Here is a 17034-nt window from a genome sequence, read left to right as displayed (position 1 = left end):
TAATAAAATCATAAGAAAGTCCAACATAAAAAACTTGTACTTAGTCTATACTAATGTTATAAAGCTGAAGAGTTTGTTAGTTTGTTTGGTTGAACGCGCTAACTTCAGGAACTACTGGTCCGATTTGAGAAATTCTTTCAATGTTAAATAGCCTATTTATCGAGGAAGGTTATATGCTATATATTATAAACGCCGCGGCGTCAGTTAGTTAAATTAAATTTGATAGACCGCGAATTTTTAAATTAAACATTTTAATATAATCTTTGTCCTTAATCTTACATTTCTACACGTTAGCAATTACTTGATTACGATTATTATTATCAAACTGAGCGTAAATAAAATATACTGAAGACCGAAAAGTTAACTAAATTAATTTATTTACCATTGCTAGCTTATAAAACTCTTTTAGAGTTATTAAAAGTTAAATAATACATCCAAATTTAAATACACAAACAACGACCAAGACGGTTTCAAAATTAAGAATAAATCTGTATTGCAGTAGGTACATACTCATACTAGTTAACAGCTATTAACGCATAAAAGAGCCCTGAGACTCTTTAAAAGTTAAATAAATAAATTACTGCCAGTTCATGTAATTCAAATAGGTGGCCAGGGTGGCCACTATTTCGAGTTCACACGAATATATTATTCTAATTTCTCAACCCAGCGCGCATCTGCGACGCAGTTGTCGCTCCAATAAGAGTTTCTTACAAAAACACCGAATTACATATGAATAGAAACTGGATTGAATTTATTAATACGTAATTTGGTACAGGCCCTGCATTAGGGAGGCGAATAAAAGGTAGCGAAATCTGTGAATAATAACACTTTGGACCCGTGTCAATGTGGTCCCCTATTGATATTGCTAGAATTAAACTTGTTCCAACTTGTACTGGCCAAATACACGTTTTAATATCTTTTTTGTCATCTTATTATACCTATCTATTAGAGTAACCGGTTATTATATTCTTATAGCCAACCAATTTTATAATAAGTACCAGTTTTATAAATTAAATAAGGATTTCGTCTTTAATATCTTATGTTATCGCATAAAGCTCGTAATTGTGCGCAGAATATTATTAATTACTAAACTAACGTAACGTTTACTTTTCAATGCAAAATGACCTTATGCATAATATATAACAAATGGCTGATTCATCATCGACAGTAAAAAAATAGGGGAAATCTAAAAGTTGGACAAATAAATCAGAGGAAATCTAAAATTTGATAGTAAAGATGATGGCAATTATAAAGTAACTTCTATTAATGTTGAAAAAGAACGCGTTGTAAAAAAAGAAGTAGAAGAATATGTACTTTAATTTACTATAGTTTACATAATATAAGCTACCATGGCGACAGCAACTGTTTCGATATTTAACTATCTGTATGAAATATAAATTATCAAACCACACAGACCGCATTACCAAAGGAAGTTATAGCCCAGTTTATAAGTGTCTATAAAAAGAACGGTAATAAAATAAAACCATTAAATGTTTAAATGCAACAATTCAGTTTTTAATTCTAAGGAACATTTAAAAACAGTAATTTACTTAATAATACTAGACATCACTTCACAAAAGATCATGATATTTTGCAGAATGTAGTGAAAGCTTGTGTATTCTGTACATTACAAATTCAACCACTTAATTTATTGAATGGAGTAAATTAAATGTCTCAATAATAGTTACGTAATTGATGTATTAGCACTTAAAAAAGCATGTAACACTAAGCGATTGGGTTAGGGTCCCAAGCATACTTGCAATTCACAGCACCAAGGGAATTAATCTGTGAAATGTCTTTGTCGGACAGTCCGAAGTTAAGCTGTATATTCTCTTTGATTCTCTGTGGTGTGGTTGATTTTGGAATGACGGCTACTCCTTGATGCACTGCCCACGAGAGTAAAACTTGGGCAGGCGTTGCTGAATGTTTACGAGAAATGTCTACTACCACAAGATCATCAAACAAAGACTTGTTATTTATGGCCAGTCCACCGAAAGAGCAATATGCTTGTAGACGTATGTTGTGGTCGTTACAATACTGTAGTAAATCTGGCTGATAGTAATGAGGATGCCATTCCACCTGAAAACAAGTTTTCAAAAATTTTGGAAAACCCCCAACAGTCAGGAATATGTAGCTCAAAATTATATGTATACTGAGTAATATCTATATCACCTTTCACGTACCGTAACTTTTTAACAAAATGATCAAATTATTATCATGTAACTTACTCATTTCATTTATAATATGAGCAAAACTTTTAGTTCGCTCTGTTATTGCAGAAGAACTGCATAGGTATAGGTACTATACCTACTGCGCAGTCATACGGGTTTTAGAGTGGACTCGAAGTTTAGGTCATACGATATCTAAATATCATATTACTCTTTTATTTGATATCCCACTCACACTATCGCTGAACTACGTTAAAATAAAAAAAAATGCATCCAATTCGACATAAAGGCTACGTTGCCACAGACATTGGACATACACGGCATAGACACAGCGGACAAGCTTATTACTTGCGTCGGAGGATGAAACAATACATCTTCCAATAGATACTGAAGCTATTCACATAATAAAACTGAAATAAATAATTTAATAACCACCAACCTGATTAACCATAGGTGTCAAGTCCGTAGCGTTAGCCAATTGCGTCAAATGTCTGACTGTGAAATTCGACACGCCGATCGCCTTGATCTTACCCAGCTTATACTGTTTAATGATTTCGGTCCAGGCTTCTACACGTAATTCTGCATTCTTGGGACTCTGAGCGGGTATTCCGGCAGCGCCAGGAAAATGGATCAGGTACAAATCTATATAATCCAGGCCTAAATTGTCTAAGGATGTATTGAGAGCATTAGAGACGACTGAAGCTCCACCGAGGTCAGACGGAGCTGCAAGAAAGATGAACTCATGCAGTTAAATTGTAATAAAAAAAGAAAAAACATCGTCTATACTGATATTATACAGTGGTAAGGTTTGTGGTAATTTTGGGAATAATCTCTGGATCTTCTGAACCGATTTAAAAAAAAATTGTACCACTAGAAAGCCTTGTTATTTGTGAGTGTAAAAGGCTATATTTAATCCCCGTATTCTCATGGTATCGGGAACTAAGCGGGTGAAACCGCGGGGCTTCGGTTAATCTATTACAAAGGTATAGTAAGAAAACACTTACATAATTTAGTTGTGATAAAGATGTCTTTGCGCTGAAGTCCGTATTTTGGCAAAAGGCGACGTAATGCATGTCCTAGATGTTTTTCATTATAATAAACAGCAGCTGTGTCTGAAATATAAAAGTTTTTATAAAAATATTCTTGAAAATTTCAATTTAAGTCATTGTATAAAGTATCTTAGATATTAAACGGTTAGAATTCTTACCAAATAATCTATATCCAGCTTCTAAGGCATTGTCAACAGCCACGTAAAGTTCTTCACTGTTGCGAACACGATATGTTCCCACTGAAAACAAAATCTAAATATACATACGCGAAATCCCAATGTATCGAATCATCGCAAAATATCGTAAAGAATAAGAGCGGATTTTGCGACAGCGCTGGATAAAGGAGAATATTTTTTCACTACACCCTCAATAAGGGTATCAAATGAAAGGGCTTTACTAATAGAATACCTACTATAATTAAATTGTAAATCCGTGGCCGTCACCACAAATAGGTTAATTTTTTCACAACTACCTCAATATGGGTAAATAAATGGGTGGGTGGGAAATGGCTTAACTAGTAGAATTATAGTATTCTACTAGTTAGGCCCTTTCATTTGATATGCTTTGATCTCTTATAATAAAAGGACGCACAATCATGTAGAAAATTTCACTTAAAAACTCTCCAATTTTGCTTTGACAGTTTTAGAATTATTGGTAAAGAAAATTATACCTAAAGGCCTTTACATATAGTTCAATGTCCAATAAAATCCCAAATTCAGAGCAAATTCAACCTTAAGTATTGAGTTTAAGGTTGAATTTGCAAATGCGACTACTTGAATTGAGTGCCAAGAAGTTGAGTTTGGAACTCATTGAGTGGGGACGTTTTTTGATCGTTGATTGTGCATCCACCTTTTAATAGGCGATCGATGATGCTATCACAAGAAGGCCGCCACCACGAAATTCGGGGGATCGGATGCTTACAAAGTACTGAATAATGATATGTACTTACACCCCACAGCTGGCATCGTGACCCCATTACTTAAATTGAACTGCAAATCACCATAATTTTCTTTTCCTTTCGCAGCCATCGTGAATGTCAATGTTTATGCAGACAAAAACCTGGAAAGAAATCAAACCTTTAATATATCTCGGCATAGTTAATATGAAGAAGAAGTGCACAAAGAAAAGAAAAAAGCAGCCAGTAAACATGAATTAAACTCAACGACAATGTCAAAACTAAAACACATTAAATTTATTTCTGAGTACCTTTGAAACTTTGTGTATAGAGAAACCTATAGACTAAATGAATTATGATCGAATCACTAAAATTAAATCAATCAGTACAAATAAAATGACGTCAGAATTGTCAGGTACGTAATAGTTAAGTGAACGTTGAACGTGAAGTAAAAAGCAGCATACTAGCAAGGGTGACTACTGACTAGTGTCTCACGGTCGATTCGGACGACTGGACGTGAAAATGGTCAAGGACATACACTATTGCAAAAAAAACATTAGAAAAATCAAAGTTATAACTAAGTAATTGAGACGTAAACGAAAAGGGCTTCTTTGTAAGTGATCATAGCCTTTGAGGATGATTAAGCAAATTTGTTTAACCTTTTAATTTTTACACTATGCTGAACAAAATGTACAATGCGATTTTGTTAATAGTTTTGTCAATAAAGCCTATTTTATTAAAAAAAAATACATGCAGATACTATAAAAGAGCACGCAGAAAACGGCTCGTTAAGATCCATAAAAGTAATAAATATGGCGGGCAAGATGGCGGTACAATTGCACATGCGCGGCGTTTGCTTTTTAGTTTTTTGTCATGACCGAACATATCCCCATTTGGCAAATAATGAGAATCGGTGATCTCATGGCGCCTCGTCATGTCTTGACGCAGTCACGCGACCAAAATAACCACCAGCCGGCCCTGATGCAACTCCAGAATCGGAACTGCGTGGGTAGAAATATAGGCCAATTCGGTATCGATTAACTCAATTGGCTAAACGATTCGTATTGCCTAAAGAAGATTGTGGAATGACAGTATCAGTAAGACAATCCTTAAGTTATTTCCACATCAAACAAATGTGTTTCAGTATAAAATAGATAAAATATTCGTAACGTATATTCCACAGCGAGCAGAGATGGGAAACTGTCGGATATTTCAATGCCTCCCTGAATTTCACTATCTGTATTTAGTGCTATGGAATAGGCTAGTTGACACTTTTTTTAAAGGTCTTAAATTGTTTATTATCGTTCTACTAGATTAAAAAAAATATTTTTCATATTTTTTTGAGACGTGATTACATGAGAAGTTTAGTTTTTAAATATGTTTTTGACAATACGGGCCAAAACGCCTGTTAGCCATGACGGTCTATAATTCAACTGTTTCATGACGTCACTATAACAAATCCCTTACAAACGAAGCATTTGACAAGAAATTAGTTTGACGTTTAGTACATCAAGTAACATTGTGACGTTACAAAATGGACGACAGCGTTTTTGATGTTTGGAAAATTTGATAAATACGTGATATTTAAAATAAGTTTTCTAGGAAATCCTTAACTTTTATTAATTGATATCAATATATTTTGGAACCTTATTCCATGTACTATATATATTAAATTTGGTATGAGTCAACTACCCTATTATAACTAGTGTCCAATAGTGACTCTTCATCTGGCTTATGCGTTATAGCCCAGTCAAATAAGGATTTAACCTCAGAATGAGAGATAATAAGCTGCAAGGTTTTGTTAGCTTCTATGATGTAAAACATTTATTGTAAAATTTTAGAGCATAATTTTTTTTTCTACGTACCTACGTATTTTTAGGGTTCCGAGCGTACGTAGTGCAAAAACGGAATTCTTGTAATTATAATTTATGTTTTAACGTCAATGAAGTTACAGAAACTGTGATAATACCCAAAAACACTGTTTTGTAACTTACGGCACAGATTTGAACACCAAAATGAAGTTGTATTGTACGTGTTTACAGCCTATTATCTCTCAATCCAAGGTTCCAACCTCTTTATTTTGCTTAATTGACTAGCCTAATATGTATGTACATGGCATAGTACTACAAAGATTATTCGATTTCATAACATGCACTTATAATAAACGTATCAACTGATCAAACTTAAAATCGTAGTTATTACTTGTTGGCAATAAATTTATTAAAGCAATCTGACTACTCGAGCCGCTGAGTAGTATAGCAACGAATTCGACGAAACAATATATGGTCTCAGTACATTGAACCGCATATTGACTCGAGAAATAATGTTACGTGGTGACGTATGCAGATCTTTTGAGGATTTTAAAATTTCTGATTTAGAACATTTTGGTCACGAAATTAAAAATACTCGTATTTAATTAATAAAATTAAAGTAACGATTACTTTAATTTTTTGGTAACCTGAATTAAATGTTACCAAAAATGCCTCTTGCATAGACCTCCAAGCATAACGGTCTCGAGCTGCCAGCACCCAGTGGCTCCTTTATATCTATACTAATATTATAAAGCTGAAGAGTTTGTTTGTTTTCTTGAACGCGCTAATCTCAGGGATTGTTGGTCCGATTTGAAAAAATCTTTCAGTCTTAGATAGCCCATTTATCGAGCAAGAAGAAGGATGCTATTCCATTGCTATTCTTCTTTATATATTATACCCTTATTCCTACGGGAACAGGTACCACGCGGGTGAAACCGCGTGGGGTCGGCTAGTGCAAGAATAAACTTGCAAAATCAAATTGGTCAGCCGGTCATTGACATCAAAGTAGAGAATGAATCAGATACTTTCTCAAAAAGGTAAAAAAAGCTAGAGAGTGATAATTTGCAATGGCTGAACTAGGTCAACGAACTCCGCCAAATTTTGTAGACCCTCTATGATGTTAATTCAGAGAAATCCGTTTACGATACCGTTACACAGTTGAACTCACAGATATAAGATAGCTTTTAGCGATCTCTGTTCTGTGGTTGAACTATTAGATAGAAGTTTAGGTTGAATTTTGTATTTTTTTTGTTTATTTTCCTACAATGTACTAAACGTCAAAAGCAAAAGGTTTATGTACTCTTTTAGCAGAGAGAAGAGAGTTGCCTATGTTTAGAGTTTAAACCCACTACGTTGCTTTATTACAAGTCTCGTCGATTGTTCAAAAACATAAACGCACAAATAACAAAGATATTTGTAATTTTGTTTGAACACCCATACAAGTCTGACGATCATTGATCGACGACATCATTTTGTGTGGGGCGTTTTTCAGGGATCCGTGGCAGTGCCGCAAATATGACCCATTAAATCCCTGTAGCTCCGAAAGTAATGATCGCATATACCCTGTTACTTTTACAAAATACACTTAATTTATATACAACTACAACTAGTGGACCCGGTCAAACTTCGATTTGACTTATGTGCAATTCTTCCCTATTCCTAAACCTACCCTTAAAATCTATAATTGACTCTTGAACATTTGTATGGGAAATAGAAAAGGGTTGTTTTTATGGTTTTCGGCAATTATTCTATTTTTTCTCGCCTTTTAAATCTACCTTATACTTCCACGAACATTTCAAGATCAAGATAAGATAAATCCGTTCATCCGTTCTCGTGTTTTAATGAGACTAACGAACAGCAATTTAGTTTTATATATATATATATATAAGATAGAAGATTTAAAAAACTGACATCATCCCTATTTAATTCTTCTCCTCTTACAGTAGAACTATTGAGTGTTATTGGCAGTGGCGTTCAATTAATAGATGCAAAATGCACTGCGTACCTGCGTTCTGAAGAAGGAATTTTCCGTTTTGTACAATTTGTCCGTATATTGCCTACCCTAGTTAAAAAATAGTGCACGCGACAGCTTATTCGATCGATGGTCATTCCGTGGCTGACTATTAGTATCATGTTATCAATTTTTGTATATCCCTGATAAGATATTGAAAGATAAATCACAACTACTTTCGAATAACACGTTTACTCTAAGGTCAGTTTGATAAATGTGTTATCCATTTAAACAGATAACTTTAGAATTAACCCAGTACATCGCTATTTACTATTAGAAATGTTGGGAAAAAGGGAGAACTTACTCCATAACCAACGACCTTTTATCATTGGTTAAAACCGTATGAATATCTCTTTACTAGTTCCGGAGATTAGGTTGAACAGACAGACAAACAATTAAGATTGTGAATAGAAGTATTGGTGTTATTATGATATTGATTATCTTGTTTCCGTTCTAGTATATTTTAAAGCCGTGATAGCCCAGTGGATATGACCTCTGCCTCCGATTCCGGAGGGTGTAGGTTCGAATCCGGTCCGGGGCATGCACCTCCAATTTTTCAGTTGTGTGCATTTTAAGAAATTAAATATCACGTGTCTCAATCGGTGAAGGAAAACATCGTGAGGAAACCTGCATACCAGAGAATTCTCTTAATTCTCTGCGTGTGTGAAGTCTGCCAATCCGCATTGGGCCAGCGTGGTGGACTAAGGCCTAAAAGGCCCTCTCATTCTGAGAGGAGACTCGAGCTCAGCAGTGAGCCGAATATGGGTTGATGACGACGATATTTTAAAGTACTTATTGTCAAAAATTACCGATATATCTATATATGAACGTATAGCTTTAATTAATTTATCTGCTCCAGTTCCAGCAAGGCTATATAATTTAATAACCTCCTTAATTCTCTTTGCTAGGGCTGCGTAACTTGAACGTCTTAAATTAATATGAACTTTAATAAGATACCTAAATTTCTAAGACATCCGATAAAAAAACCATACATACAGCCGAACGTAGAACTTCCTCCTTTTTGAAAGTTGGATAAAAACTGATCGTGTGTTGGTCGCAATCTACATGATGTCGTTATAGCTTGGCAAATTCGTACGTAACACTCTCGATGCGCCGGGCGGGGGGTAGCGATGCGCCGCTCGCAGGACTTCGTACCCGCGCAGTCCTTCTCTCTGCCCCGCGCAGGCCTTTCCCCCCGTCGCCCGCATATCGTGGGAGTGTCATCAACGAACTTGCTAAGCTACAGCATTGCCGTTGTCTTCATGAGGTATTATGTCGTGGCGCGCATGTTAGGCCTACTACACAGGTAAGTGACTATCGGTCAACACGAAGTAATGCTACGCGGTTCCGTGCTGACCGAAGAGTTTTTGGGGTGTTATTTTTAGTCCTATCCTATCTAGTCGGCTAAGAGCCGTGATAGCCCAGTGGATATGACCTCTGTCTCCGATTCCGGAGGGTGTGGGTTCGAATCCCGGTCCGAAGCATGCACTTCCAACTTTTCAGTTGTGTGCATTTTAAGAAATTTAATATCACGTGTCTCAAACGGTGAAGGAAAAACATCGTGAGGAAACCTTGATACCTGAGAATTTTCTCAATTCTCTGCGTGTGTGAAGTCTGCAAATCCGCATTGGGCCAGCGTGGTGGACTATTGGCCTAACCCCTCTGATTTTGAGAGGAAACTCAAGCTCAGCAGTGAGCCGAATATGGGTTGATAATGATGATGATGATGATGATTTCAGTCCGTGCGAGTCGGACATGCCCTGCCTGACGGCAGAAGTCCGTAGGGTTTTTTTTTCTTCCCGGTAAGAAAAAAAAGATAAGTGACTAGTTACTAATTACTTATTTACTTGAACTCTGTATTCAAACATTCTACCAGCCCTGAGTGAGTTCAAGCGGTATGAATCCTCGTATCGGCGCTATTAAAGCATATTTGTAGTTGGGTTTAACTTCGGGCCATACGTGGGCGTGCTGTGACTCACGTCGTATTCTACTGGACACAACTACTTTAACGGTCAACCTTCAACACTGGCGTGACTACGTTTATTGACGCCTCCTCCTTACTGTTACAAAAATGACGCCCTCCTCCCAAAAAGCCTCAATAGCTCAACGATAAGAGCGGTCGAACTCATCAACATGGTGGTTCAATCCCCGCCCCGTTGGTATATTGTCGTACCCACTCCTAGCACAGTCTTTTCGGACCAGATATGGCAAATATTCTTTATAAAAATAAAAAGTACCTAATGCACTATGATGATGTTAACTCAGACTAATTACATAGGACCTGTCTCGCTAGACGATACCTCTCTGACAAAGTAAAGGATCAACGATCTAACGCGTTTATAAAAACTGTCTCCAAAGAATCGATATTTTATAGTTGTAAACGTTTTCGTCGTGTAAAGAGCTCCGTAAAAGCCTTTTTGTGTACTCGAATAACAGGTGTAAAAAACGGTTAACCACAATTTAACAAATTCTAGTTCACTAAAAGATCCAGTTACTTACGTTTCATTTGTAAGTATTTCTATGTTATTTAAATAAATTTTGTAATAAAACAATATGTAAAAAGAATCGATTCTTTAGCCGGAACAGCAAGACATCGATCAGTATGATTTGCATGACATGATGCAGATCGCGATCAACACACGATCAGTTTTGGTGGTGAGTGGCTAGCATTAGGCAATTCAAATGGGCTGATAATGATATACTTATTGATGTGGATGGAACCGCGGGCGTCTGGTAGTTTTTAATATATAAACAAGGTGATGTCATCGGAAAAGTTTTTATCAGCAAAGATATAAGAAGTGAGTTTATTATCTCGATTTATAAATTGTATAATTTAGATTTGTAAGTATATATCAATACTAATAGGTAATAGAATGTCTGTGATTTCAAAATAACAGTGTTTTCTCAAATGCTTATAGTTATTTATACAATAGGTACTAAAACACAAATGTTTGCTTTGTTGTCTGTTTTTGTCCAATCTAATTTCTGAAACAATTGAACTGATTTTAATGAGACTTTTACTGGAAGACAGAGTAAGTTAATGATCAATATAAATAGACTACTTTTTAGCCCAGAACATTCCATGGTTCCAAGTTTACTCAGTAATGAAGTGTGACTAAGTAGTAGAAGAAGTAATCGACGATACATTGTTTACAACCACGACAATATTTCAGCATGCTTTAATCTATTTCTTATCATGTCCGCAGAAAATTACATAACAAAATTCTTAAAATATTGCATTAGTCATAACTCTGTACGTATTTATTTTATATCTACTCGTACTTATTAATAATTAACAAGTATTTCCTTTACGTCACGTGTGATTATGTCACGCGTTACATATTATTTGATTACAAGTAGCATATTTGTATACGTATAGTCAGCTTTTTCATTCGCATGGAATTTGTACTTTGTTAACTGATACACCAGGCACTGTAAGGTATTGAGTATGCATGATTTGAGGGCCGCATTCTAGTTTTGACATCAAAAAAGCACGCAGATTACGATTCAGCATGTTGCGAGGAAGTTTGTTGGTCCATTCTTTTCAAGACTGAAACAAGACCATGGTGTTTGGAAGTGCCTACAAAGGGCGAACGTCTTATTGTAGACGTTTATCGGCTTAAGTATACTTATACCTAATAATGCCGCTGATGATGATGATGATGATAATGATGGTGATGACGATGATGATGATGATGATGATGATGATAATTATGGCGATGATGATGGTGATGATGATGATGATAATTATGGCGATGATGATGGTGATGATAATGATGGTGAAGATGATGATGATGATGATTTCAAAATTGTAAATTAACTACTTACAAATCATTGATTAAGGATAGGTCTCGCTAGCGGAACGAGATCAATTAATCATCTAAGATACAAATGTAAAATTAAAATTTTGTGGTAATAATTCTTCGATAATACGGGTGAAGATCAAGTTTCATATAACTGTAATAAAAATTCCCGATCCTTGTTTTCGAGAGCAGTAACAGATTGTAAAACGGGATAAAAACTGGATCCGATCCGATAAGCGATAGCCGCCCTGAGCGATCAAAAAGTAGACGCATTCCATTGTTGATTGGAGCCAAGACTCCGCCGCCTTGCAATGAAGTCGCGGAACTCTCAATGGACGGAGCAACGAGGAAATAGTTTTGGACTCGGTATTCTTGTGATTATTAAGGTGCTGATAGACTTGAGCCTCATACCAAAGTATATCGTTGATCATATACTTTCAGAAAAGTAATGTCTAAAGAGGCAGGTCTTTATGTAATTAGTCTAACACTTGAGCATTCACTTGTAACAGAACATCGAGCAATCGCCATTTTTATATTTGTCAAACCGAACAACGAGCCGAACATCTTGAAACAGATCATCTTGGCTAGGCAAAAAGCTCCAAGCAAATCTGCTCGCAAGAATACTCGCCAGAACGCTTGATAGAATGCACGCTAAAATGATCTCGTGTTTTTCTGCGATGTAACATTCGCACGAATGCTCGTTACAAGTGAATACTTAAGTCTATCAGCACCTTAGCTTAGTGTAGATGACGCCGCAGCCGCACCGCAAGTTTGTGTAGTGTAGCTATAGACAGATAAAATCGCACCGACGCCGCATCGGCATCGCATCGATGTTTCCCTGTCTATACAGATTTGCGGTGCGGCGCCGCTGCGGATGCCGCGTCATCTACACGTAGCCGTCAAGTAGTTCATTGACATACAATGCTTAGTAAAAATAAAGAAATAAATTAGTGATAAAAAGTCATAAACGACTATTAGTAATCTAATCTACATTTATGGAGCGGCTTTGTCTATATTGACTTGGGTACCTTTTGATAACTAATAAACGAAATGGTACCACGTACTACACGAGTACTTACATCAACTAAAAGTGTACCCATGTTGTAAAATTGTTCATCACCTGATATTGATCGTATACCTACCATCATGATAATATCATTGTCACCCTAAGCCCATCAATGATCTAACGCGAAATAACGCGTTCATAAAAACTGTTTCTATAGCATCGTTGGTTCATTGGCGTTTTCTTCGTGATCCTTAAAAATGCTGGTTTGTATATTTGAACAAAAAACATCGATCAAGTACATCGATAACTCTGAGTAACGAGTCTAAGCGATGTGTAGTCTGTGTAAAAATTACACGTGTATGTATTGAGAATCAAATTAATAGTTGTGTGTAGTATAAGGACACAAAATACATATATTGTGTTCGATGAGTCAGTGTAATTCGTCCCTATAAAATTTTGCTGGTGAATTTGGGTGCAATACAAGTCCATACGTATTTGGTCTGAGGTTCCGGTATAGGAGTGTAGGGAGTTTTCATAATTATAAATAGTGTGAAACAATGTTTTATCATAGCCTTTATCGCGTCCATAGTTATTCGTGGTTGTGTGGGCTGTAGCTGTACGGGCCGCCCAATGCAGGGCGTAATGCGGTGCAATCACCGCGCGTTCCCGTGAGAAAGCGACCGGCACCGCTAGGGTTGACAACTACAAGAAAGTAAATATCTATATAAATATTACTAAGAGGTAAAGTTTGTGGTATTGTTTGGGGGTAATGTCTGGATCTACTAAATTGATTTTGAAAATTCTTTTACCACTAGAAAACCACGTAATTTGTGGCTGTCATAGGCTATATTTTATTCCCTTTGACTCACGGAAACGGGAACTACACGGGTGAAACCGCGGGGCGTTGGCTAGTGTTTTATAGAAACAGACGTTCTTTTTTTTTGCAAAATTTTATTTAAAGTAAAACTTCTGCGTTAATTAATAACGTTTTATTGCGCTACGAAAAGTGTAATCAGGCGAAACCAACGGAGAATTGGAAAAATATCTACGTTAAAGAAGTTTTACTTCAGTTGTGTGGTCTTTTTAATATAATCAAATAAGTTGGAAAGACTGTGTTAAGAGTGGGTACGACGATAGTTCAGCAGGATTAAACCTATAACCACTTGGTGTTGAGTCAGGAGTCTGAACCCTTTGCTGTTCTATTGAGGCGCAAATAAAAGTAAGGCTTTAATTAAAAGTTCATCATGAACAGCGATTTTTTTTGTTTGTTACTGCAAAACGATCAAACGCTCTAAATACGTGAGCCCCAAAGTATCTAAACGTCGGTATTGCCTGTGTTATGTTATGATAGCTGATTTTAGTTATTATAAATTTATATACTTACTAGCGGACGCCCGCGACTTCGTCCGCGTAAATTTCGATGTCAAATTTACTACTACTACCCCTACCCTACCCTACCCCTACCCTACCACTACCCCAACCCTACCCAACCCCTACATCTACCCTACCGCTACCCCTACCCCCACCCTACCCCTACCCTACCCTAAACCTACTCCTACCCTACCCCTACCTTACCTACAACCCTACCCCCATCCTACCCCTACCCTCCCCGTACCCTATCCCTTTCCTACCCCTATCCCACCGGTACCCCTATCTCACGCCTATCCTACCCCTACCCGACCACTTCCCTATCCTACCCGTACCTCTACCCTACCACTACCCCTACCCTACCACTACCCTAAACCCGGCCCTAAACCTACCCTACCCTTACACTACCCCTACGCTTCCCTACCCGTACCCTACCCTACCCTGTAACTTCTCTATCTTACTCCTACCCTTAGCAAAATCGTTCCAGTCCTTCGAGAGTGGTGGTATGACCAAGAGAAATAGAGACTTCTATGCTAATAATATAAAGAGGTTAAGTTCGTGTGGTTGTAGGAGGTAATCTCTGGATATACTGGACTGATTTGGAAAATTGTTTTACCAATAGAAAGCTACGTTATTTGCGAGTGTCATAGGCTATGTTTGATCCCCATATTCACACGGGAACGGGAACTACGTAAATGAAAGCGCGGGGCGTCATACAGCGGAATTTCTGCGTCTTTTAGAAATTTTGTATTATCTCCGAAACTATTTAAGTAATTAACATACTGTAAAGGGCAAATCTTATCTCCATAATATCCTTGTGATTATTAAATAATTTATTTTAATAAGGATTAAAGTTTAGTTGTATAAATAATGACGTAAACCTAAGTATATAAAATTAATAATTTTTAAAACACAAAAGGTACTATATCTGCTTATATATAGAAGATAGATTATACATAGTGTCGCGGACTTTTTTGTGGAACTTTTAAAGATACATAAAGTCTCCATACATTAATTTCAAATTTACACAATAGTTAAGGCAGCGCTTTTGAATAAGTCTGTTTAAGTGGATTTTCAGTCCGACCTGTATGACAAAATCTGTGATAACTCGGCTAATATATATGATACCAATATAAAATATAGCCTATAGCACTCCCCGATAATGTAGCATTCTACTGGTGAAAGAATTTTTAAAATCGGACCAGTAGTTCCGAAGATTACCCCATTTAAAAAATGTGACAAACTTACAAACTTACAAACTTTACCTCTTTATAATATTAGTATAGACTAAATATAAATACTTATATAGTGAAAATAAGAATGGTTCTCTTCACGGTCAGGCCCCCTCCTTATAGAAGAGGGGAGTTGAACTAAGCTTTGCTTATCAGTTATCACGCAGCTGAAAGTTCGCAGGCTAAGGACGATAATGTTTGAGTATGTAATGATAACTTTGACCGGGATTTAATTAACGACTATATCCGTAACTCTGGGCTGCATCTTTAGAAGAAAATAAAGCTCAATATTTCATAGGCCTGCCCAGAATTCTACCTCAAAATCTAAAGCCACATAGGCGAACTGAATCATCCAGGCAGTAAAATGTAGTAGGTATTTTTCAAAATAATTTGGATATATTTCTTTAAGATCCCATAATCAAATATTATAATACGGTTGGCAACCCTGGGCACCGCACCCCCGCTCTCTGCCCCGCCTCCGCTCGCCACATGCCATGTGAAAAAGGTCAAGCGCCGAGATACTTTTGCTAAATCTATGAATTTGGTATATACTGGGGTAAAATATAAACTCTTTGTTTAATAAAAACAGCCGTTAATTTGCGGAAGTTCTTTATGAACAGTGAATAAATAATTTATTTGTCTTCTTCGCGAACAATTATTTTCAAGCAGCCTAGAGTTTCAAGCGGCAACAGCACTCGACCCCGAAATCGGAGCATCCTTCGAAGATGTCGATTGTTAAGCGTTAAATTAATACGTCTTTCAGAGATGGCAGCACTTTGCTATAAATACTAAGACCACATACATATGGACATGTATCGCGTCCAAATTCACCAACAAAATTGGCCGTCATTTTTTGAAGGGGACAAGGTAAACTCACACAACGAAAAAATATTTATAATATGTTGTGCCCCTATACATATACATATTTGATCTCAATACACACACACATGTAATTTTTACACAGATAACCATTTTTACACAGATAAGATAACATCGCTTAGGTTCGTTATAGGTACATCCGCTTACTTGATCGATGTTTGGCTGTTCCGGCTGAAGAATAGATTAAATATTGTTATTATTACAAAGTTAATATTACTAATTAACTTAGAAATATTTACAAATTTGGCGAAAAAAATGGAAATCTGTAGGGTATTTCCTTTGTTGTATTGTAGATTAGATTTAGATTTAGATTTTGAAGCCGTTCCACGATCTCTAAAAATAATGAACAAAACGATTGCGGGTAATAGTTTGAAAACCTATGATTAAATGTTACTGTAAAATAAAGTAAATCAACGACTTCTTTGAAATTACGTGATCATTAGTTAAACATTAAGATAATAATAAAATTCCAATATATCCCCCTTTTCCCTCCAAATGCAATTAAAAAGTAATTTTGGGCGGCGTTCTTGATTACTAAAACGCGCTTAACATTTGACCAATCAACGGAGTCAGGGTTTTTAAGTCAATTAACTAATTTACCTTTAACGAGTGCGACACGTTATGGTAATTTAGGCCGAGTCGATGTCCCTTAATAGCTTGAAGGACGGACGGACCTGCATTCCGCTGCATCGAGAAGGGCTTAGCTTTTTTTGCAGTTTGTAGAGGATAACCGTCTATTGCAATTTATAGTCCAGGCCACTAACCTTAGAATAGATAAGTAAAGGTCATAATATTAGCCGTTGCGTTTTAAC

The 17034-nt window shown here is 36.5% G+C and overlaps 1 protein-coding gene across 2 annotated transcripts in view; it reads right to left on the bottom strand.

The window, feature by feature from the left end:
- Nucleotides 1–1491: 1491 nt before the first annotated feature.
- LOC112045759 (uncharacterized oxidoreductase YtbE) overlaps nucleotides 1492–17034 on the bottom strand; it is a 34219-nt gene continuing 18676 nt past the window's right edge. The window contains exons 1-6 of one of the 2 annotated variants that reach the window (XM_024082073.2): nucleotides 4424–4569; nucleotides 4167–4276; nucleotides 3376–3456; nucleotides 3173–3280; nucleotides 2608–2891; nucleotides 1492–2079 (exon numbers count right to left, since the gene is read on the bottom strand). In XM_024082073.2, coding sequence (XP_023937841.2) covers nucleotides 1726–2079; nucleotides 2608–2891; nucleotides 3173–3280; nucleotides 3376–3456; nucleotides 4167–4245 — 906 coding nt within the window. In that variant the 5' untranslated portion in view covers nucleotides 4246–4276; nucleotides 4424–4569 and the 3' untranslated portion in view covers nucleotides 1492–1725. Of the gene's footprint in view, nucleotides 2080–2607; nucleotides 2892–3172; nucleotides 3281–3375; nucleotides 3457–4166; nucleotides 4277–4423; nucleotides 4570–17034 lie in introns of those variants that run through there. The other variant, XM_024082082.2, reaches the window with a different exon arrangement.

This window comes from Bicyclus anynana, chromosome 13 (genome assembly GCF_947172395.1).
Source record: "Bicyclus anynana chromosome 13, ilBicAnyn1.1, whole genome shotgun sequence".
Lineage (NCBI taxonomy): Eukaryota > Metazoa > Arthropoda > Insecta > Lepidoptera > Nymphalidae > Bicyclus > Bicyclus anynana.
Note: the sequence above shows the minus strand (reverse complement) of the source record. Positions and strands in the feature narration are given on the sequence as shown.